Genomic DNA, 24,027 nt, shown 5'->3' on the forward strand with positions numbered 1-24,027 from the left:
GCAGATGATAAAGGATTCAGAAAGTTTATTCATGCGGGCCCATATGACAGAGACTATGCATGTTCTTTTTGTTTTCATATTTTAATTTATATTTAATTGTGTTGTGGTTTGCAGTGTTTTGTGTTGTTTCACTTTAAATTTGTTTAAAAGGAAAAAGCTGAAAATTTAAATAGTTAAAAGTTGAAATGTGAATAGTTGATTTTTGTATTATATGATTTATTTATTACATTTTATGTGGAGTGAATAAATAAATGTCTATTTATGGTGGCCCCTAGAGACAAAGCACGTAAAAACTTCAAAACACGTACAAACCCTGAAGCATGTAAAAACTCCGAAGCATGTACAAACTCCAAAACACGTAAAAACTCCAAAACACGTACAAAAGGCAACAGAAGTGCTCCAGGATGCTAGGCGCAGTGTTGAGCTTTTGTTAGTGGCGACACAAGCCAGCAAGTGCCAACGACCGGATTTGGTGTGTGATAGTAACAAGTAAATGAACATTTAATAAAAAAAAATTATTTGAATATATATGAGTGCTTGTGTATAAATACACAAACAACACACATATGCTTTCAATTGTGTAATTTAAGTGATCTAGGTAGCTCTGTTTTGAAGTTCAGTTAACGCTAGAAATGTTTTGGAGTTTGTATGTGCTTTGTCTCGAGGGGCCACCGCTTATATTTATATATAAACATATATAAATAAAACCACTTTTTTTTTACATTAGTAATTCGTTTTGTGCATAATTTTATATTATTGTTAATAATAAATTAATTAAAGCAACAAAACAATCTGAAGAGCCGGTTTGGACCCGAAAGAGCCGGCTCTTTTTAATGAGTCGAGCTGAAAGATCCGGTTCTCTAAAAAGAGCCGGAAATCCCATCACTACCACACTGGGACGGCGTTTTCAAAATGCTCTCGAAAACGCATACATTTTGAAGACTTATGCTTATGTGTGGGCACCGAAAGAAGACATTTGAAAATGATGACGCATGTTAGTCATGTGATGCAGTCATGTGACCAATTAAAGAGAGTGGAGGGCATTATACAGCAGTTGTTTTTTTTTTTTTGCTCTCAATTTTGACAGCCCTATTAAAGGTTAATATCAGTCTGTACATGCTCCAGATAGCTTTTCTTCAAATTCTTTAATTCTCACTCGCTTTGCCAACTTTGTAGTTTTGTGTTACTCGCAGCAAAAACTCCACTTCATTGTTAGTCCATTTAAAAAACTCGGTGCTTTTCCTCGACATTTTGCCGCGACGTTTCAAAGAGCCGCAAAGTAAATAAACGGCATACAGAAATGAGGCAGGCCGAATCATCTTGCGTTTCACGCATGCGCAGTACTGGAACGTAAGAGTTTTCGGTCGTTTCAACGTGGACGCACAACTCTGTGAAAACGCCAGTGTGGACGCGGAGCATTTTCAGACGAAAAATCTATCCGGGCTAGTGTGGACGTAGCAGTTTACAGTTATTTTCTAACGTCTTTACAGTTTCTGTTTTTACACAACTGCGTGTTGTACGAATTCTCCCCCATCTTCTCTTCATATTTCATGTCACAAATGCTGTGTATTTGCCTTACCTCAGACTATTTGTTGTTTTTTAGTTGAATATCATTGTCTTTGTGTTACTGACTGTCACTGTAAAGAACGAGGAGAAGGACAGCACGTCCACTGTCCCACCGAAGTTGGGACCTCTTAAACAAAATGCAACAAAGCTACTTCAGTCTGCCGAACATCAACCTGTATCCACGCGTCAGGAAGCAGACGGAAGAATGAATATGTAGAAGAAGCGTCAGACCTCCAGACATTAGAAGGTGAGGTGGAAGAAGGCCAAAGCTAGCTTTTGATGAGCCTGAGAAGGGACAGTGTGATCTGCTGTCACACCATCCCTGCTCAGAGGATAAACCTCACACAGGCTGGCAGATCCCTAGCTGATCCATAATGATATTTGGGTGTCGCCACTTTAACTCTGCTCAGGGTCCTCATCTATGTCCTCCTTTGAGCTTCCATGTTCTTGCTTCCAATATCTGACCTTCTTCCACCTCATCCCCTGACAGCAGAGTATGACTCCATTTCCAAATGCTGTAAAATGCTATCTTCCTCACTCAGCCTTCTGTCATGTTAGTGCCACGGATGACCCAGGTTTAGGTGAGTGTCAGGTGCTGCAAAAAGCTTGACTATGAGATGTTAAAAATTATGATTTAATGTTCAGATGTGTCTTTGTTTCATTCCGTTGTTTCAGGTTGTGAAACTCCTGAAGTTAAAAGACATTTGAACCAGAAAATAGTGTAATAAAAGCCCTGATGTCTGTTATTTAATCATTATACTTAAATAACCTAAAGAATTTTCAATCCCAAAACATTTTTATTTTGGGATTACAGGAGAATATACTTACAACCTATGAAACGTACATTTCTTATTAAAAAAACCCCAAAAAACGGAATACATTTTATTCAGGTGCTGTGTCAGTAAGCTGGCTTACAGTAAGCAGCCTCTCCTGTTGAATGACTCATTTTTCCACCGCCCTTTGTTCCGAACCCAGTGATCTCCACTAGGTTCCCTGGAAAAACAAAGAGGAAGTTCTTAAATATGATTCCTGTATTCTCTATCCATTCCCTGGAAGTTTCCATATCCAACATATCCATGACGCCTCTCTGTGTGAGGCGCCCTGAAACCCTTAAAAGCAGCTCACTCAGCTGCTCTCCTCTCACTTCACTTCGCTGCAGTCGGAGCTCGTCTGGACTTTGGGAACAGTACTGTTATTCTGACTGCATTTTCCAGCTGCAAAAATGGCTCAGATCAACATCTGCCTCAAACGCATCTTCACCGTCTTCAACATATTCTTCATGGTGAGTAAAACAGAAATAACCACATTTGCCTCCTTTTTTACATGTAAATGAAACCAAAGCTTAGAAGGGTAAAATAAACCGACATCAACTCAACATGTTTGTTTCTTACTTTCAAAGTTTGTTGTTGTGCTCGTGCACAGGTGTGGCTGTGCAGTCATTTCATGTCCTGGTTGTGTTTAAAGGATCCAGCAGCTCTAACCAGACTGTTTCTTTTTGTTCAGGTTGTTGGTGGAGTGGCCATCGTCCTCGCTCTGTGGTGTCAGTTCTTCATGAACATTCGAGGAGGATACAACGTGAGGACACATTCAAACATAAATGCAACACGTGGAGACAAATAGACAAAGCCCATTAACCTTCTCGTGACACTTCTGTCCACAGCTGGAGGGTCGTGCCACCAAACTCTTCATCCTCTTCATCGTGGGCTGCATCACCATAATGATCACCATGCTGGGAGCCTATGGAGCCCACAAGGAGAACAAAGTGGCCCTGATCACGGTGATTACATTTTCCACTCATTAAATTAAAGAAAAGAAATGATTCAATAAATCTTATGAAGCCATTTAGTTCAGAATGCTGTAAAAGTTATAATTCCATCACTCTGATTTCTACTAAGCCCCAAAGATGAAAGATATTAGATTAAAAGTATCCCTGCATGTCTCTGCAGTCCTTGGTGTACACGGTCATTGGATGTTGGCTGATGTTAATAACTGGAATCCAAGCTGCCATCATACATCCTCAGGTAAAGGCCAGGATGTGCTGCTGTGGAGTCGAATCATTTGACATGAAGACAGACTTATAAACCTTTTTTACATTATTATAATCATCAACACATATAAACTCTTTTTTTTTTACCATTACCTGAACCCTTAAGATACTTTTTAAAAGTTTTACTATGTAAATCTAATCGATGTAAACATAATGTCTATGTTTGCAGCTCAGAGGCATCGGAGTGGAGACATTCAGCGAGCTTGTGCCTCTGGACAAATCCTCGACATACGTGAGGAACATGACCGAGGACATTCAGAAACAGGTAAGATATTGCCACCTGTTTTATTTTCCTGCATTTATATTTAATGTTTAACCAAAAGCTACAGTCATGGAAAAAATAAAGTATCCACTGTTTAAGAAATGCAATGTGGTCCTTGGCGGGTTTTATAATCACTTAAAAATAACCTCAGATGTGATGTCAAACGAGACATATTACACCGTATGGTGCCTTTGTTTATATAAAAAGAACTAAGTTAAATTGTGTAAAAGTAAACTAAGTCCTTATTGTTTCTAATGCACTTGATTAGTTAATCATTAATAAGTGTGAGCACTTCTATAAAAGCAGAAGCTTTGGCAGTTTGTTGGTCAGGTGTGAGTTAACACAATACAACAGTCACTGAGTGGACCATGAATTCCTCTGTGTTCCTCCTGAAGATGAGTAACCCTCCTCTTTCTTTCTTCTCCTGCTGTTTGTAGTTTCACTGCTGTGGTCTGTTCAGCTACAAAGACTGGGAGAACATCCCCGACTCCTGTGTGTGCAGCCAGGAGGAGGAGAAGGAGGGCAAGTGTCAGACTGTCAAAAACAACGTGAGTATCGATGCACCCACTCGCTTCACTGGTCACGGTGTGTCAAAGTTTGTAACGTCTTTATTTCTGTAACTTTTCCAGACTTTCATGCTGCAGAGAAAGTCCGTCTACACTAAGGTGAGCGACCCAGCCCCACTTTGAAAAAGCTTAAATCATCTCTCAGTTTATATCAGAACCTGACAGTTTTCATTTTTCCTTCTATTTTCAGACCTGCTTTCCCACCATCATGGACCACATCCAGTTTCATTACAACATCATACTTGTGGTCAGCTTCACTCTGGCTATTCTAGCTGTGAGTATTAATCAAGGATTCAATAGTGTAAATGTCCACTCTACAATTTGCAATCTGCATTCTCTGCCAGGGCAGGTAGCAGCCTCTGCTGCCAATCAAATGCAGGGCTGATCATCAGAAAGTGCGAGCACCTCTATAAAAGCAGTTTACTGTTTTGGGACAATTAGGTGTGTTTAAACACAAGGAAACGATTTGACTAGGAGTGGATGGAAGTTCAAAAATCCCACAAACTACAGTCAAATTCTACAGACGCCTGTTAACAACTTAAATAATAAAGTTCATGACTTTACAATTTGAGAAAGACGATACTTTGGGACTAAAATGGAAATTTCTGGTCATAATGGAAAGTGGCACATTGGAAAAAAAAACACCTTATATTAACCATCAGCATGGTGGTGAAGGGGGTGATGATTCAGGCACCTAACATTCAAAAAGTCCATATATAGTTCAGTTAAAAGGACTAGATGTTACAGTCCCTGATAATGCTTTGCTTTAGATGGAGAGACTCTTGAGGGATGGCTGTTATGAGGAAAGGCAGCCCAGAAACTTTGCCTCAACTTTCGGTCTTTTACCCAGACTAATCTGCCATTTTCCTTTCTTGGTTAGGTTTAGGGGTTAGAGATCGATCTAGATTATCATTTTAAATTTGGGACACATCATCAGTAGTGGACCTTGCATTCATCAGGTCTTTCGGCCTTTCTCACTAGACACCCTCATCCAAGGAGGCCCTGCCAGGGTTGATCAGGCCCTGGAGTGTGTCACTGGTTTATGTTAAATTGTTATTTCTGTTCTTCTTTCTTCTGTTTAGTTTCCTATATTTTCTTTTTATCAATTCACTGCAACTGAGAAATAATACTTACCTCTTTAGCATTTATTGGGCCTAACTTCTTCAAAGGGATAGAAAAGGTGATAGAGAGAAGTAAGACAAAAGGGACAAGATAGGAGAGAGTAGAGAGAAGAGCTGGAAGGGGGGCAGCCAATCTGGCTTCCCACACCTCCCTGCCGCATCGGGCTATACGCTCTACCTCCCCACTGCCTCCCAGAAAAGGGAAGAAGAGCAGAGAGGAGAAGAGCGGAATATTTCTTTTCTCTCCTGGTTAGCTGACTGCCTTAGCTGCCCAAGTGATGTCAGCCCTTTTTAATCATAGCCAGTGACTGGTCCTCTCAGCAGTGTTAGCTAGATCTCTTATAGCCTGCCATTGCGCCCGTCCTCTGATCCCAGTTTCTCTAAGCAGTTTTGCTGTTGTACTGGTAATAAAGCCCCTGCACCTCACTTCCACCAGGCGCACCTTGATCTTCCAGCCTCTGTGCTCTGCCTCAGGTGCCAAGTTGGCATAGCACAGCTTCTTACGCTCAAACGCTTCCTCAATGTCAATGTCATTGAGCATTGCGTATGCTCAATGACATACGCAAGTTTTCGGGAGTTAGACCAAAGGACGAGGTCTGGTCGCAAAGTAGTTGTTACGATCTCTGTGGGAAAAAATAGCCTCTGGTCCAAGTCCACTTGCATCTGCCAATCCCTGGCGGCCTTCAGCGGGCCCAGGTCTGGGTTTGAGGGGCTTGTCCTCGGTTTGTCTCCTTCCTGGACAAATGTTGATGAAAACTGACGCTCCTCTTGGTTCGTGAAAGGTTGAGCATTAATGGATTTTCTTTTGCACTCAACTTTCTTGGCTAGACACCTGAGAACCTGGTTGTGTTTCCATGTGTATCTGCCCTGAGTAAGGCTAGTCCTACAACCAACCAAGATATGCTTTAGTGTGGCTGGGACTATACACAGGGGGCAGGATGGGTCCTTTCCAAACCACACCTGCAGATTTATTGGGGAAGGTAGCACATCGTATGCCGCTCGGATGATGAAACTTAGTCTATTAGACTCCATGCCCCAGATTTCAAACCATGAGAGTTTCCTCTTTTCCACACTTTCCCAATTCATCCAGCGACCCTGTTTGGCCAGTGCCACGGCTCTGGCATGTCTGGCTGTTTCCTCCTGTCGTCGCACCTCCTCCACTACCATTTTCCAACGTTCGGTTACAGATGCCTGTTCCCACCGAGGTGTTACTGCGCTAAGACCAAATCCTCCTCTACCCTGTTGGACGTGACCCACCACGTCACAATGCTGAAGAGTGGATTTCGACTGTAGCACAGATGTGGCTGGGGTCCACTTACTCCCCGTTGCTAGGGTGGGAGCACTGCCTCTCACTATGGGGTGCCGGGAGTCCGTGAGTGACATCTCAAGCCTCACTTTTGCACATTTAAACTCATTAACCAGGCTAGGGATAGGCAATGACAGTATCCTGTCGCTGTAGAGTCCAATGCTGCTGAGGCACTTGGGGAGTCTGAGCCACTTCTTAAAGTAGGATCTCACTAGCCTCTAGTCGATTGGCATGATTGAATGAGACCTCGTACATTGTCAACGGCCACAGTAGTCTGGGTAATAACCAAAACTGGAAGCACCAGAGCTTCAGTTTTCCTGGGAGTGCAGTGTTGTTAATCCGCTGGAGGTCGTCAGCCAATTTAAGCCTTAGTTGTTTTAGTTGCCACGTATCATTGAGGTCTGCATTATACCACCATCCCAGGCTCATTATGGGCTTCTCTAAGACTGTTGGAATTGGTTCTCCACTGATATAGAATTGCTCGGCTGTCAGTTTTCCTTTTATGATGGAGATTCTGCGAGGTTTACTTGGCTTAAACTCCATTCTTGTCCATTCTATGTTTTCCTGGAGCTTCTGTAGCAATCGCCTAGTACATGGTTTTGTTGTTGTAATGGTCATGTCATCCATGTAGGCCCTAATGGGAGGAAGACCAAGGTCACTCTTGAGTCTCTCACCTCCCACTACCCACCCAATAAATTTGTGGGTAAATATGTGCCAACAAAGTCTGAATTCTCCATGTTCAAAGTTAGAAAGGTATGGTATCTATTGCAGAACAAAAATTAAATTATTACTCAAATCTTCTTCAGTCAAAAAAAAAAAAAAAAATCTTCTGGGTAAACATGTAGCAGCTTAGTCACTAATATTGGTTCACTTTAAAAACAAAAACTTGAAGACAACCAGATGTTTAACTAAACTTCCTGTGTTCCCCTACAGCTACTTGGCATTATTCTGTCCTCCATTATGATCCACCAGCTGTATTACCCCAACAGACCCACCATCATGATCTCCTTGATGCCACCAAAATACAAGGAGCTGCACAACGCCCCAGCATGTTAGTCAAAATACAATGGACTTCTTTTCTTTAGCTACCTTGGTGCACTGCATGTTGTTAGCCCTCAGTCATAAAAGGCTGATCGGGTATTATCCTAATGCTGCTGGGCGGGCAGACGGTGTGGACACTCAAGTTTGTGAATGCCATAACTCGAGAACGATAGTGGTGCAGGAACTTCTAAGTGATACCACAGGTGTATCTACTGAAAGTCCGTAAAATGATTCAAAAAGCAACGCCAAAAGTGACAGTGATGACATCACTACAATGTGATTGGTTACTTGGAATGTTAAACCAGGACTCAAATTAGTATTGCTGATCCAGGAACAATGTCAACATGACAATATCAGACCGTGCATTAATGTAACTGATTCTGTTGTCATGATAACACTGGATAAAAGAACAGCCACATTCCCTTGTTACGTCACGTGGCGCTTGCTAGTAGCTCAGAGAATTTGAGGATTGTAGTTTGAAAACTGAGGGCTGTGCTAATGCAGCTGCTTGTAAAAATGTTTATAAAGGAAAATATTTCTGTATTTTTTTAAATTATTTTTGGAGTCTTCTTTGTGTAATATTTAATCCTTCTGGTGCAAACTGTAAATGTAAATGTCTTACAGGATTAAAAGATAAGAAAAGAAAATCTGTGTTGCATTAAAATCTTGTTCTGTTTCACTGACGTTTGTTTAAAAAAGGAAGTTATTGTATTCTTAGTAATTGGTTAGTAGAGAAAGGTCACGGGCCACGGCAGCATCCAGAGAGAGGCATCCTCAATCTGTCTTGTTTTAATGGAAAAATTGGAGTGTAACAATCTAAACCACTAACCATGTAAAAATGCTAACTTGTCTTGTGTGCAGCTCTCCTGGCAACTTTTGTGTTTACGGGGCACAAAGTGCTGGTCAGGGCATCCTAGTTGTGTGTATAGATAGTGCAGGTGGGCGGCAGTAATAACAGAAATTCAGTGTGAAATTACAAGTATGTATAGTAATTTATCTATATAAAATACAAATAAATATTTACTCACTTTATATCAAAGCTAAATTAAAACTGGTAAAAGACGTGATATTACTCTGACCTAAATTTACTACTCTTCTATTGAAGTTTGGGTTCCCATGACAGGTGGTTGCCCCACGCCTTAAAACTTTGCATGTGACTGCTAGGATTATGAGTTTATGCCCTGCCCCTGCATAAACACAAACCTCACCTACTTTTTTCACAGTGGAGGATTTAATTCAATTTAATTTTAAACAGTTTTATTACATAACAGTTTTTGATGCACAGTATAAACTGTTTGTCGTGATTGGCTGAAATAAATTAGGCTACCTCCGGATATACTCTGAATGTCTTGATGTGATTTAGACTATCACATCTCCTCTGTCTTCTCTGCGTGTTTATATTTTACACTACACATAAATTATTTAAATGGCTCAACTCTGAAGAATATTTTCTACCTGTTCCCAAAGTCACGGTGTCTTCATACTTATCGGGATCAGCACTGTCAGATGAAGGTACCTTCTGCTCTAATGCTACAGTTATTCCAGTTATCCATATTACACAGAGCATACAGGATCCTTAAAATTATGTTTATTATCCTCTTAAAACGGTAGATATCTGTGATTCATCGGGCGCCTACTGCACGAAATAAACTATGCTAATGTTACGTACGGCCCCAAAGGGCCGCTGTACAAGAAGGTGTTAAGCTCCAATAATGACCAGTAAGAAACCACCACACTCACACTGCAATGGGGTCCACAAGATTTAGTTTTCTTCCTCCAAGTCAGACTACAGGCTGAGGACACAACTCCGGCCTGGAATCCAAGGCCCAAAGCCACTGCGGTCAGGGTTGTCAGCCTGGTTACAGACAGGGAAAAGGTGGTCACTCGGAAGAACAAGCAGCTAAAAACATATCTGGGGAAGATCCTTTGCTTTAAAATGTGCACTCTTCATCCTGGAGTCTCCAAGGCTTCCCTGCTGCAGCAGTATATTACTAACACCCCCCCGTGCCGTATGTACACAGGAACGTTAGTTTGCAAAACTCCTCAGATGAAATGACCTTTAATTAGACAATGGTCAAGGATAGTTGAAGGAGGACCCAAATGCATAACTTTTTGAATGGAAAAAGTGTGTTTATTTACAATGAAAAGAAACTATGAAACAGTGCCAACAATCCGCAGTGCATGTGTTCCCAGTCCACATGCCGTGATTCTTCTCCTTGATACGTGGCGATGTTTTGTCCTCCTCGATGCATGTGTACAACAGTGTGCTGCTCCCTCCACACGTTTCCGCAATTCACCTGGAAACAAGAGATGCCACAGTGAGTACAGCCCCATCTACCGGCCAACAAAAACACTTTAAGCATTCCAACAGGAAACAACTGTGAACTAACTAACTGTGTTAGTGTAATGATCCCACGCCAACTACCTCTCCACTGTTCTCTTAAGTAGGATTATCCTCAGGTGTGTCTGACTCAGAGGTGGGACTCACGGGAGACTCTCCAGGCCTGGTGTGGCAGCAAAACTCTCTCTCTCTCTCTCTCTCACTCACACACACACACACACACACACACACACACACACACACACACACACACACACACACACACACACACACACAAACAGCCACAAATGATCCAGAAAGACCAGTAAACTAATAATTTTCCTTAAACCCAAAAATGATGCATGAGCTCTGGGTCCTCAGACCCAGGACCCTAAAGATAATCTACTGATAATTTAATTTTTTGTGGCACAGATTGTTATATTTGTTCAATCCAACATGAGTGAAAACAGCATTTTCTTTATTTTTGTGAAAGAGAATTTCATGTTAAAAAGTACTCTATATGTTCTTTTAACATAGTGAAATTCAGCTCTACATCATTCAGAAATTATCACTAGTTGTCTTGTGCAATGTAAAATTTTGCATTTGTGCGAGTTTAAACACGGGACATTATAAGAACACTTGAATTTTTCCATGGCTTAACGAGGCAATAATGACACATTTTTTCATGTATTTTTCCCAAATTACAGATTTCTGCAAAACAGTGACGTGGGACTCATTGGAGGGTAGTGTTTGCATTGCTTTGCTCTGTCTGACAGCTCGTTCACCTCGAGGCAAAAGGGCTCTTGGAGCTCAAATGTCGAATTATTCCACAATGAAAATGATTAGAATCATAAAAGAATCAAGTGTGATATGCACAAAAACGACAAAGACACAAAGGTAAAAACTTACGTAAAAAAAATAAAGAAAACAAAATTTTAATAGATGCAACTATAAAAGTAATAAGGGGGAGTAAATCTAATCTGTATTTGAGTGCAGGAATCATACTGCTTTCAAAAACTGCAGATGTGGATATACAAAGGATGTAACTGCTTGTGTTAGATCATCCTCTAAATAATCTCACTTAAATCTGAGTACATTGTGTGCAGATGCAGTAAAATCTACTTTAAACTGTAGAACAATAAACTGACTTTCAGTAAGTCGGCTCCTCCTGCTGACGACAGATTCTCATGAAACTAAAAGGAATCGTGTCTCCACATCTGGATTGTTTTAAACGGGGCATAACACCGCCCTCTCCTCCACTCCAGCCAGTCTTTGAACAGCTTCCCTCCCTGTTCACAGCAACAACTATTTCCACTGGATTTAACTGGAAGGAGGGAGACCCTGCGTTCAACCTCCCCTTCCTAATCAAGCATTCCACAGAAGTTTCCACCTCTAACATACCGGACGTCCCGCCCAGCAAAGCCCTGAAACCCTTAAAAGCAGCTCACTCAGCTGCTCTCCTCTCACTTCACTTCGCTGCAGTCGGAGCTCATCTGGACTTTGGGAACAGTACTGTTATTTTGACTGCATTTTCCAGCTGCAAACATGGCTCAGATCAACATCTGCCTCAAACACATCTTCACTGTCTTCAACATATTCTTCATGGTGAGTAAAGAGATTATTTAGCAAATGATAATCGCAGACTTTAATCCAGAATCTCCTTAAAGACTTCAACCAGTCAGCAGGCAGACGCAGCAGTCAAAAACAACCACATTTGCCTCCTTTTTTACAATTAAATGAAACCGAAGCTTAGAAGAGTAAAATAAACCGACATCAACTCGACATGTTTGTTCTTACTTTCAGAGTTTGTTGTTGTGCTCGTCCACGTGTGTGGCTGTGCAGTCATTTCATGTCCTGGTTGTGTTTAAAGGATCCAGCAGCTCTAACCAGACTGTTTCTTTTTGTTCAGGTTGTTGGTGGAGTTGTCATCCTCCTCGCTTTGTGGTGCCAGTTCTTCATGAACATTCAAGGAGGATACAACGTGAGGACACATTCAAACATAAATGTAACATGTGGGAACAAATAGACAAAGCCCATTAACCTTTTCGTGACACTTCTGTCCACAGCTGGAGGGTCACGCTACCAAACTCTTCATTGTCTACATCATTGGTTTCATCACCATGATGATTGCTGTACTGGGAGCCTACGGAGCCCACAAGGAGAGCAAAGTGGCCCTGATCATGGTGAGCACAAAGATCTCCACAACCTCAGAATGAAAGTTTAGTCATTTAGCTGCCAACAATCTCATTGACTTAATAAAGAAAAGAAATTGTTCATCAACCTAAATGAAGCCATTTAGCTCCGAATGCGCTAAAATGAGCTGCTGTGAAAAATAGTTTGAGGACTATGAGTGTTAGAACTGTCCAGCTGATCAGCACTGTCTTATTTTTCTTCCTTATAAAACCATAAATAATGATGATGTAACAGTGTCGCTTCAATGATGTGTTTCTGAAATGTGACTTTGAAGCCTCAACATGTTTGTGAAAGTGGTCAGGGTAAAGTAATTTCAGTAATTCCACATACTGAAGATATCAGATTAAAAGTCTTTGTGTACCTCTCTGCAGTTCCTGGTGTTCATGTTCACAGGATGTCTGTTGATGCTGATGACTGGAATCCCTGCTGCCAGCTCTTATCCTCAGGTAAGGACAGGATGCTTGGAGTCAAGTACATAAAAGTATTTGATTTGATTTAACTGGAAATGTTTTTTAAATATGTACTTTAAAGTCAACTCAGTTAATACAGACACATTTTCATTACCTTGAAATGTCAGATGTTTTTTAATGATGATCTATCTACATTAAACATTTTTGTATCCTATAAATTTAATTTGTGATATAAAAATGTTTCATGTTTGCAGGTCAAAGGCAGAATGGAGGAGAGATTCCGCAAGTTTGTTCCTCTGGACAAATCTCGAAAGGATGTGAGGAACATGGCTGTGGACATTCAGAAACAGGTAAGATATTCTAACCTGCTCAGGGTTGTCTCTTTATTTATTTTAAATATCTTATTTTGTTTTTTAATTTTCATTATTTAGATGTTATATTTTTTAATGTGAATTTAGGGCCCTTGAGTGTTGGCTTTATTCCCGAGCTACAGTCATGGGAAAATGAAAGTAAACCCTCTTTAAAGTCGAAGGTTTTGTCTATCAGGACATAATACTTGTAATCTTCCTCTTAGCAGGTCTTAATATTAGGTAAAAAAAAAAAAAACTTCAGGTGAACTATGAAACATGACATATGACATTGTGCCATTATTTATTCAACAAAACTATGTTAGAGTGTGTGACAATAAACTTAACTCTTACTGCTGTCATGAATAAAGAGTTCATGACAGTACAATTATAAAAAGATTGAACAAGTGACTTTAAGAGTTGCCAGGAGGAAGTCTTTTCTCTCTAAAATGAAAAACATGGCAGCAAAGTTTAGGTTTGCAACCTCCACTTTGTTCTCGGACCACCGAGAACAAAGTGGAGATTTTTGGTCATAATGAACAGTGGCACGTTTGGTCCAAACTAAAGACATCATATCAGCATTAAAACCTCATAACAACTGGGCTAATCTTATAGCCATGGGATCTGGTCAACTTACAGTGCCTGAGTCAACCTTGAACTCCTCTGTATACCAAAGTTTTCTAGAGTGTAATGTGAGGCTATCTGTCCACGTATGTCCGAGTATGATCAGAACAATGATCCCAAGCACAACAGCTTGTCTATAACAGAATGGCTGAAAAAGCAAAGAGCCATGGTGCTGTAATGGTCCAGTCAACGTCCAGACCCCAACCTGCCTGAAATGGTGTTGTGGGACCTCCAGAGAGCTGTCTCCACAACCATCAATGAACTTGTTAATGAAGTTAACCAGAACAGTTGACCAAAATTCCTCCACAGCGATGTGAGAGACTAATAAAACCATATGGAAAGACTGCAACAAGTAATGTTTGCCAGTTATTGCAGCATGATACTAAACGGTGGGTGTTCTTAGTTTTTCACACAGCACTCAAGCATTTTGATGTAATTTTTATAAATGAAGACCCTGGGTTAGATGCATTTTAAGTCCTGATATGTAAAACCTTGGAACTGACAGAAGACGTGTTTTCTTTTTCCCATCACTGTAGGTCTCTGTGTTATACACAGTTAATGGTTAGGAGCAGGCAAGCTTTCAGAATAAGAGTGAGTAAACTGTCCACAAGTAATTTGATACATTATCATTGTCTCGAATTTGTTGTTGTTGTTGTTGTTTTTTTTAAAAGTTGAACAAAAAACCCTCACACATACTTTTTATAGTCTGCTTCCAGCTGTCGTCTCATCCTCCTGAAGATGAGTAACTCTCCTCTTTTTTTCTTGTCCTGCTGCTGTTTGTAGTTTCACTGCTGTGGTCTGTTCAGCTACAAAGACTGGGAGAACATCCCCGACTCCTGTGTGTGCAGCCAGGAGGAGGAGAAGGAGGGCAAGTGTCAGACTCTGAGAAAAAACGTAAGCATCGGCGCACCCGCTCGCTTCACTTCTATTCAGTGTGTCACAGTTTGTAACGTCTTTATTTTTGCAGCTTTACCAGATTTTAACACGGCAGAGAAAGTCCGTCTACACTAAGGTGAGCGACCCAGCACCATTTTGAAAAAGCTTAAATCATTTGTGTGTCCATGACAGAAACTAACAGTTTTCATTTTTCCTTCTATTTTCAGACCTGCTTTCCCACCATCATGGACCACATCCAGTTTACTAACAAAATCAACATCAACAAATCAGCTTCACTCTGGCTATTCTAGCTGTGAGTATTATCACTTATTTAAGGATTCAGCAGCATAAATGCCTGCTCTATAACTTAAAATCTGCACTCTCTCCTTTTAGTCACTGTTAGTCACTATTTATTATTCACATCTAAAATTAGGGTTATAACTTTTTGTTGACTGTGAGGTCCTTAGATCCTGTGCCACAGTGGGGAGAAATTCAGCTTTTTTACCATCAGGCAGAGATGTTTTTGTGGTCAGATATTGGGAGTCAAATCTGTTTTAAATTTGTTTTCAGCAAAGTTTGATACCCCCACCTTTGACATGCTGAAAAATGATAGCATCTGTTTCTGAACAAAAAGGAAACTAGTACAAAATCTAATTCCAAAAAGTAAAAAAAGAATTTAATAACATTAAAATTTAACCTTAAATAAAACCTGATGCCTAACTTTTCTTCCTGTGTTCCCCAATAGCTCCTTGGTGTGATTCTTTCCTCCATCATGGTGTACCACCTGTATCGCTTCAACAGCCACACCATGATGATCCTCACGAGACCACCAAAATACAACGAGATGTGCAAACCTCCACCATACTAGTCAAAGTATGACAGAGTTTTTTTTCTTTTGCTAGCTTGGTGCACAGATTTCTGGAGCCCTGTCGAGTCTGTTTTCTTGAATTTGAAAATGACATATTTGGTTGAGGTTTATATCATTGTGCCTTATGTCTTCATGATGAAGTTGTCTAAACTGAGATCATCAGTTTCAAGCGACTTGAAAAACGATACTTAATAATCTTAAATTGAAATGAAAACGTCTAACATTTGACTGGACTCTTTTAATTCAACCTTTATCAGAAATCCTTATTTTCATCACATTAACAATGAGAAAATGTCTAAAAAGGAAAAATAACTGAATCTAGCGATTTCCAAAGCTGAACAGAGGTGATGGCTTACAACACCAGCTATTAGCCACCTACTATGCAGTCTTGAGACCATTCCCAGCCAAATTATTGCTCACTGACACCTTTGACTCATGTGACCTGTTATGTTTCTAGAATGCAATGTTACTGTTACTAATTCTGTTTGCTATGGTAACATTTGATGAAATTAAAAGCCACATTCCTTTTCTACCTCATGTGAAGTTTCTTAGTAATACAAAGACAGTTAAGTTATATTTTGAAAACTGAGAACTGTGTTGATGCAGCTACTTGTAAAAATGTTTATAAAGGGAAATATTTCTGTATATTTTTTTGGTATTTTTAGTGTCTTCTTTGTGTTTGATTCTTCTGATGTAAACTGTAAATCTAAAGGTTTTACAGGATTAAATGGTGACAAAAGAAAGTCTGTGTCTGTGTGAAATCTTCTTCTGTTGTACAAAAAAGGAACTTATTCTCATTGCATTTTTGTTGACTGTTACTAGACAAAGGTTATAGTAGAACTTGGTGAGCTGAGAAGCTTGCAGTCTGAGACTGAACTGCTCTGTTAGCATAATATGTTATGTGAAGTCTTTAAGATATGATCCTTCTCATATTTGCGTATAAACTTTGAATTTAATTGAACCATTCGAGAGATGCAAATATGAGCGAAATAATAAAAACCAAATAAGTCTATGAACTCATTCTACCACATCACCATGAGACACGATGCTTCAAATTTTAGAAATATTGTGCAAATTAATGTGTTTAATAAGTGCGCTGAACGACATATGCTGGCAAACAAGAGATCTACAATTTCTCACAGTGTTATTGGACCCATCTAATTGCCATCTAAAGTAAATATCTGGTTAGAGATCCTGTTTCCAAGATTTTTATTACTGAGTGCAATAAACCTCAATTTATGTCTGAATTTAAAAGTAGGCAATTAAAAGTGAACCAGGTTTTTTGTGATAAGCTTTTAGTTTAATCTGCAGAATTCTATATTTGGCTTCATAGATAAATACAGCACAGTGTCATCTGCATAGCAATCAAAATTTATGCAGTTTTTTCTAATTATATTGCAGAAGGGATGCACGTATGCTATAAAATGTATTGATCCTACCACCGAACCCTGTGGAACTCCAATACTGAGTTGATGAGCCTACCGTAAGAGGCCATAAGAACATTAATAATAACCTTCACTAATAATGTTTCTGTGGTGCGAGGAACTCTGTAAGTAAAAGTAAACTTAGAAATTGGTCTATAATTAGCTAAGATAACAAGGTCAATTAATGATTTAATTACGGCCACTTTAAAGCTTGTGATGCATAGCCTGTTCCTAAAGAGAGATTAATCAGATTTTAAATTGAAGTCTTGTGGCAAAATTTCTTTGAACAGTCCTGTAGGAATGTGTTCTAAAAGGCACATTGATGGTTTAAAGGAAGAAATCAGCAAAGGTAACGTAGAAAGATTTATAGAAGTGAAAAAGGGATGATTCTGATGCTTCTGATGAGGAATACTTGACTCAGAACAGATCTTTTACTCCTCAGCCTCCCTAAAAAGAAACCTGGGGTTCTTCCTTTTTTCCTCAAACAGTGGCAAATAATAAGATGTAGAGTAGCAAATTATTTTTCCAGACCAAACAAAGATCTAAATGAGTACAATCCCATAATCCTCTAAGGATACACTAGCAACGCTAGTTAGGTTCAGTGAGCCATGACTCCTGCAGCTGTAGCTGTCCTCTTGTGATTCTTCCTCTTGATAAAATTGTTAGGTCATATGGGGGACAAAAAGAGCCACGTGCATTTTAAATGTTGGAAATAAATCTTTATTGTTTGAATCCATTTACTTATTTTTCTTTTTTCTATTTTAAAAAAGATTTTGAAAATCTTTTTTTTTTAATTTTGAATTTGAAATGTGACTCAACACATTGAGAAATCATTTCATATGTAATTCATTATTCATTTAATTGATAATGAAAACTGTGGTTATAAATTGATATTTCAAAATGTATTATTAATCCATAAATACATACTTTGAGTTGAAGTATTCAACTTTCAATGAAAACCTTATTTTTAAAAAAGAAAACAAAAACAAAAAACCCCCTCCTTCTTTCTTCTCCTGCTGCTGTTTGTAGTTTCACAGCTACAAAGACTGGGAGAACATCCCCAACTCCTGTGTGTGCAGCCAGGAGGAGGAGGAGGAGGAGGGCAAGTGTCAGACTGTCAGAAACAACGTAGCAACCACTATCTAAAAGACATTTTGTTGGCTCAACTTAAAAAATTGAGGCAACAATTTCCACTCAGCTTTTTAAGTTGCAAATTTTGCATATTATTAAGTAAATCCAGCAAGTATTTTTTAGGTTTGGCTAACTCAACTGGTTTAACACACCAACATGATTTACTTTGACCTCCAAAAGCATAATTACGTTTATGCGACTTAATATTAATTTCAAATTTCTGGTAATATTAAGTTGAGAAATTACATTAGTTTTTACATATATCCTACTCACAATTATCCATGCCAATTAGTTTAGGTTTCTATAGTAACTTTTCTAAAAAAAAAAAAAAAAAAAAAAAAAAAAAATCACACATAGCCATTTCACTTATTCCAATTGATTATTCTATTACAAAACATTTACAAAGTAATACACTTCTGTGTCAATACAACATAAATGAAACATTACAGCAGCCCTTTAATTATAAATGACTGGGCAAAAAAATGTACTTCATGTACATTAACATTAACTTAAATTGGTATCAACTTAAGATAAGATAAGATAAGATAAGATAACCTTTATTAGTCCCACACGTGGGAAATTTGTTTTGTCACAGCAGGAAGTGGACAGTGCAAAAGTTATGAGGCAAAAATTAGAATACAATAAGAATAAATACAGTACACAACTGTACAGAATAGAATAAAATACTATATACAGTAGAATAAAATAAATATACAATAAGATAAAAATAGAATACAAACACAAATACTATATACAACTGAGTAAAAAATACAACGATGACAGAAAGGATTATTGCACTTAGTGTTATTGCACATTAGTGTTATTGCATATGTATGGATGTGTGTGCTTGATCAGTTAAAGTCTTTATTGTGGAGTCTGACAGCAGTGGGGAGGAAAGACCTGCGAAATCTCTCCGTCCCACACCGTGGGTGCCACAGCCTGCCACTGAAGGAGCTGCTCAGTGCTGTCACAGTCTGCTGCATGGGGTGGGAGATGTTGTCCAACAGGGATGACAGCTTAGCCGCCGTTCTCCTGTCACTCACCACCTCCACTGGGTCCAGAGGGCATCCTAGAACAGAGCTGGCCCTGCGGATCAGCCTGTTCAGTCTCTTCCTGTCCCCAGCAGAGATGCTGCCGCCCCAGCAGACCACGCCATAAAAGATAGCAGAAGCCACAACAGAGTCATAGAAGGTCTTCAGGAGTGGGCCCTCCACTCCAAACGACCTGAGTCTCCGCAGCAGGTACAGCCTGCTCTGCCCTTTCCTGTAGAGGGCGTCTGAGTTATGAGTCCAGTCCAGTCTGTTGTTCAGATGAACACCAAGGTACCTGTAGCTGTCCACAGCCTCAATGTCCATACCTTGGATGTTCAGTGGTTGCAGTGGAGAATGCTTGTGCCTGCGGAAGTCTACCACCAGTTCCTTGGTTTTACTGGCGTTGATCTGGAGGTAGTTCAGCTGGCACCAGTCCACAAAGTCTTGGGTCAGACCTCTGTACTCCTTGTCGTCCCCATCAGTGATGAGGCCGACTATTGCAGAGTCATCAGAGAACTTCTGCAGGAAGCACTGGGTGGAATTGTGGGAGAAGTCTGCAGTGTAGATGGTGAAGAGGAACGGAGCCAGAACCGTTCCCTGTGGGGCCCCCGTACTGCAGACGACCCTGTCCGACACACAGCCCTGAGTCCTCACATACTGTGGTCGGTCGGTGAGGTAGTCCAGGATCCAGGTAGTGAGGTGATGGTCCACTCCAGAGTTCACCAGCTTGTCCTTTAGAACCGAGGGAAGAATGGTGTTGAAGGCACTGGAGAAATCAAAGAACATGATTCTCACAGTGCTTCCAGCGGTCTCCAGGTGAGCGAGGGAACGATGTAGGAGGTGAATGACGGCATCATCCGCTCCAATGCCAGGCTGGTAGGCAAACTGAAGTGGGTCCAGTGATGAGCTTATTAGGCGCCGAAGCTGAGCCAGGACCAACCGCTCCAGGGTCTTCATCAGGTGGGATGTCAGAGCCACCGGCCTGTAGCTGTTGAGGTCCTTGGGGCGTGAAGTCTTTGGCACTGGTACAACACAGGAGGTTTTCCAGAGCTGTGGGACTCTTCCCAACCTCAGGCTCAGGTTGAAGAGGTGCTCCATCACCCCACACAGTTGGTCCGCGCAGGACCTGACGACCCTCGAGCTGATGCCATCTGGACCCGCTGCCTTCTTGCCATTAATCCTCCTCAGTTCCCTCCTAACCTGGGTGGTTGAGAGAGACAGGCTGGAGCCTTGTGTTGAGTGTGTATTGGATGCTGCAGTTGGGGGTGGGGGGGAGTGAGCAGGGTGAATAGAGGAGGTGTGAAGTGTCTGAGGTGGAACAGCAGCAGTGGGGGTGGGTGAGTCTGCAGCCGATGTTGCAGACTGCCTCATGGCTGAATCAAATCTGTTGAAGAAATGATTCAGTTCATTTGCCCATCTCACATCCCTCCCAGGCAGAGAGTTCTGCTGTTTGTGGCCCGAGATGGTTCTGAGGCCTCTCCAGACTTCACCAACGTTGTTTTGTTGAAGCTGGTTCTCCATCTTCTGCCTGTAGCTCTCCTTCCCATTCCTTATCAGTCCCCTCAGCTCTCTCTGCACCCTTTTCAACTCCTCTTTGTCTCTGGATTTGAAGGCCCTCCTCTTCTGCTTGAGGACGGTTTTAATTTCTGGGGTAATCCAAGGTTTGTTGTTGGAGAAACACCGTACAGTCCTGGTAGGTACAGTGTTATCCACACAGAAGTTTATATAGTCAGTAATGCATGTAGTAAGGCTGTCGATGTCCTCTCCATGGTCATCACAAATCACCTCCCACACAGTCGACTCAAAACAATCCTTAAGAGCCTCCTCGCTCTCCTCTGACCATCTCTGTACTGTGCGGGTGGCTGGTGGCTCCCTGCGCACTAAGGGCTCATACACAGGGACAAGGTGCACCAGGTTGTGATCAGATCTGCCCAGGGGAGGGAGAGGTGATGAACTGTATGCCTCTTCTGCATTGGCATACAGTAAGTCCAGTGTTTTATTGACTCTGGTTGGGCAGGTCACATACTGGGTGAAGGTGGGCAGTGTGGAGTCCAGTGAGGCATGATTGAAGTCCCCTGATATTATGAGAAGGGCTCTCGGTGATTGTGTTTGCAGTCTGCTGACCACAGAGTGGAGAGAGTCACAGGCTGCATCCGCATTGGCCGAGGGGGGGGACATACGCTGTTATCGCGATAACATGCGAGAACTCCCGGGGCAGGTAGTACGGACGCATGCTAACGGCTAACAGCTCAATGTCTCTGCTGCAGAGTTGCTCTTTTACAGTGATGTGCCCAGGGTTACACCATCTGTCGTTCACAAAAACTGCCAGTCCCCCTCCTTTCCTCTTACCGCTGTCTCTGGTCCTGTCCGCTCGCAGCAGCTGGAATCCCGGTAGTGTCACGCTTGTGTCCGGAGTTAGCGATGTTAGCCACGACTCCGTTAGCATCATGATGCTACATTGCCGGTACTCCCTCTGTGACCAGGTTAGCGACATGAGTTCATCCATCTTATTGGGCAAAGATCTTACGTTTCCAATAATTACAGAAGGAAGAGATGGTCGATAACGTCTCCTTCTCGGGCGACGGCGCTCCTTCCCAGCACGACACCCCCGTCTTTTCCTCCTCAGCTCGCTGGGAATATCGGGTCTGTCCGCCGGCAGTACCGCTGCAGGACGCAGCGCTAACAGCTGATCCTTACTGTAAACAAAGGATCTCTGCTCTGGGTCCCCAGACACGGGTGAAAAAAGTAGAAATAAACTGAGAAAAACGACCAGGACTAGCACAAAGCGGTAGAACATGGTTGCAGAGTCTAATTACTAATACGTTAGTTATAAAAAATTACGAGAAAAAAGATAAGAAAGAAAGAAACTCAGAATGAGCAGAGCTGCTGTAACAGGCTGCCGCACACGGGGGGCGCCGGAAGTGAAAAAGAGAAAAAAAACTTGGTCAACTTGTCGCAGAATCAAGGAAATGACAAATGATTTTGATGTTCAACAACGGAACAGTCCAAAGCTAAGGTTATACGGATTACGAACTTCTCTCAAAACTACACTCATCTAGGACTGCATACAAAAACATAAGAGGCACATCAGAATACCACAGTCCAATTCACATTTATTTCACGACAGAAGTTTGCACTTAAGAGACATTACCCGTGGACTGGCTTTAAGTCCATCAAGTTCCAGAAATACCTTCTGGAATACCTCTAGAGCAGGGTGGGCAATCTCAGTCCACGAGGGCCGGTGTCCCTGCAGGTTTTAGATGTGTCCTCGAACCAACACAGCTGATTTAAATGGCTAAATTAGCTCCTCAACATGTCCTGAAGTTCTCCAGAGGCCTGGTAACGAACTAATCATGTGATTCAGGTGTGTTGACCCAAGGTGAGATCTAAAACCTGCAGGGACACCGGCCCTGGACTGAGATTGCCCACCCCTGCTCTAGAGTGTTCTTTACTTGTTTTGGGTAGCTCAGATTGAGAGCGTATATAAGCCCCATCATTAAGGCACACGCTCTAGGCAATTCAAGGTCTTCCAGACTGCTGCACGTCTTGTGACTACAACCTTTACCACTTCTTCTGGGAACTGTTCTTCACCATCCTGGCAAGTAGGTTAAATGGAAACATGTCAGTATTTTATGTGCCATTAAAAAATATAACACAAAAGAATGTGAGATTCACCTACCAGCTGTTCTCTGAAGAGATCCTCTTCTTTGTCTTTCAGATACACCATCAGGCAACGGATTGCGACCTCTCTTCTTGTTTCCACCGAACTCTGGAGAATAAAAAAAGCAAAACAAAACTTAAATTTAGAGTTTATTAGGTGAAAAGTCAAAACTGTTACATTTATGGGACTTGTGCTGTGCCAAATATTGATTTTAAATATGTTTTTAAAAGAATTAAAGATTTAATCTTTGTAACTTCAATTTAAACTGTTACATACTGGCCTGCTTTAAATGCACCCTTTGCTAGCAGTAGGATAAGGTGAATAAAAGTAAATGTAACCTAAATTTAGAGACTATTTCAAACTTTTTGTTGAGTTGTGTTCTAAGGATTAAACTATAATTGTTATGTGTAAGATATGTGAAAAAGTACCTGTGGACAAGTCGTGTAATGATGTGATAAAGCAATAAAAGCTCCTATCCACCCTGTTGTAGGTCTGCCTATGCCACAGGAAGGCTCTGCTGTGTCCTTCGCATCCAGCTTTCCTAGCTATGACCAAAGAGGAATTTCCATCAAAGCTATCTTCAATCTAACTCCTAATTCGATGGCTCCGTAGCCACCTTTCTATCTCCCTTTATATAATGCAACTATTGTAGTAAGTGCTATGCATAAGATGGAGTTGTACAGGGAATGATTTCCTGTGGTGTTAAGAGGTGAATTTTGGTAATCTCAGTCTCTCACTAAACCCACTCCTGTGACTGGTCAGCACATGATGGAGTGGGTCGGAGGTATTGTTAAGCATTTTACTTATCTTGGACAAAAATTTGTGGTTACATATTTTTCAGTAGGTGGAAGAATAACAGAATCCTCCAGAAAGCGGAGCAGAGACATACTGGGCATAATTAAAAATACTATATTAGATTAATCTGAGGTCGCTATCCAGGACACGAGATAAGCTTTATTAGTCCCAGAGCTGGGAAATTCACCGACATGGGCAGAGCAGGATAAAATAAATAACAAATAATAACAACATTACTGTGATTAAATAAATAAAATAGATACAATGATAAAATATGTTTGACTAGTAGTGACAAAAAGAATGTTTAACAGTGAGATTCTGAGGTCTCAAGGTTGGCAAGTATGGCCACAACACCTCACTTTTTTGCCACATGTATCGCAAACCATGTCTCAGCTGTTTGTGGAGGTAAAATACATCCGCACAAGACTCCAACTACGC

General features: G+C 41.0%; 1 protein-coding gene across 6 annotated transcripts; it reads left to right on the top strand.

Moving 5' to 3' along the window:
* Window positions 1–1,272: 1,272 nt before the first annotated feature.
* LOC120736061 (CD151 antigen-like) lies at window positions 1,273–22,989 on the top strand. Of its 6 annotated transcripts, XM_040036002.1 has the most exons (10): window positions 1,273–2,147; window positions 2,726–2,848; window positions 3,070–3,141; window positions 3,227–3,343; window positions 3,513–3,587; window positions 3,783–3,878; window positions 4,313–4,423; window positions 4,505–4,540; window positions 4,632–4,715; window positions 15,425–16,428. In XM_040036002.1, the coding sequence occupies exons 2-10, from the start codon at window positions 2,789–2,791 to the stop codon at window positions 15,545–15,547; spliced, it is 774 nt and encodes a 257-aa protein (XP_039891936.1). In that variant the 5' UTR covers window positions 1,273–2,147; window positions 2,726–2,788; the 3' UTR covers window positions 15,548–16,428. The 6 variants fall into 6 exon arrangements, with proteins under 6 accessions (XP_039891936.1, XP_039891938.1, XP_039891935.1 ...); XM_040036004.1 differs by lacking the exons at window positions 1,273–2,147; window positions 15,425–16,428 and adding an exon at window positions 7,802–8,596 and having other exon boundaries at window positions 2,238–2,848; XM_040036001.1 differs by lacking the exon at window positions 1,273–2,147 and having other exon boundaries at window positions 2,239–2,848.
* The last annotated feature ends 1,038 nt before the right edge of the window (window positions 22,990–24,027 follow it).

This window comes from Simochromis diagramma, unplaced genomic scaffold, assembly GCF_900408965.1.
Source record: "Simochromis diagramma unplaced genomic scaffold, fSimDia1.1 OVJJ01000816.1, whole genome shotgun sequence".
NCBI classification, from domain to species: Eukaryota; Metazoa; Chordata; class Actinopteri; order Cichliformes; family Cichlidae; genus Simochromis; species Simochromis diagramma.

Coding starts and splice junctions, on each gene's coding strand:
- LOC120736061 (XM_040036002.1), top strand. CDS start 2,789: ATGGCTCAGATCAACATCTGCCTCAAACGCATCTTCACCGTCTTCAAC. Junction 3,344..3,512: donor ACAAAGTGGCCCTGATCACG/GTGATTACATTT, acceptor ATGTCTCTGCAG/TCCTTGGTGTACACGGTCAT. Junction 4,424..4,504: donor GTCAGACTGTCAAAAACAAC/GTGAGTATCGAT, acceptor TAACTTTTCCAG/ACTTTCATGCTGCAGAGAAA.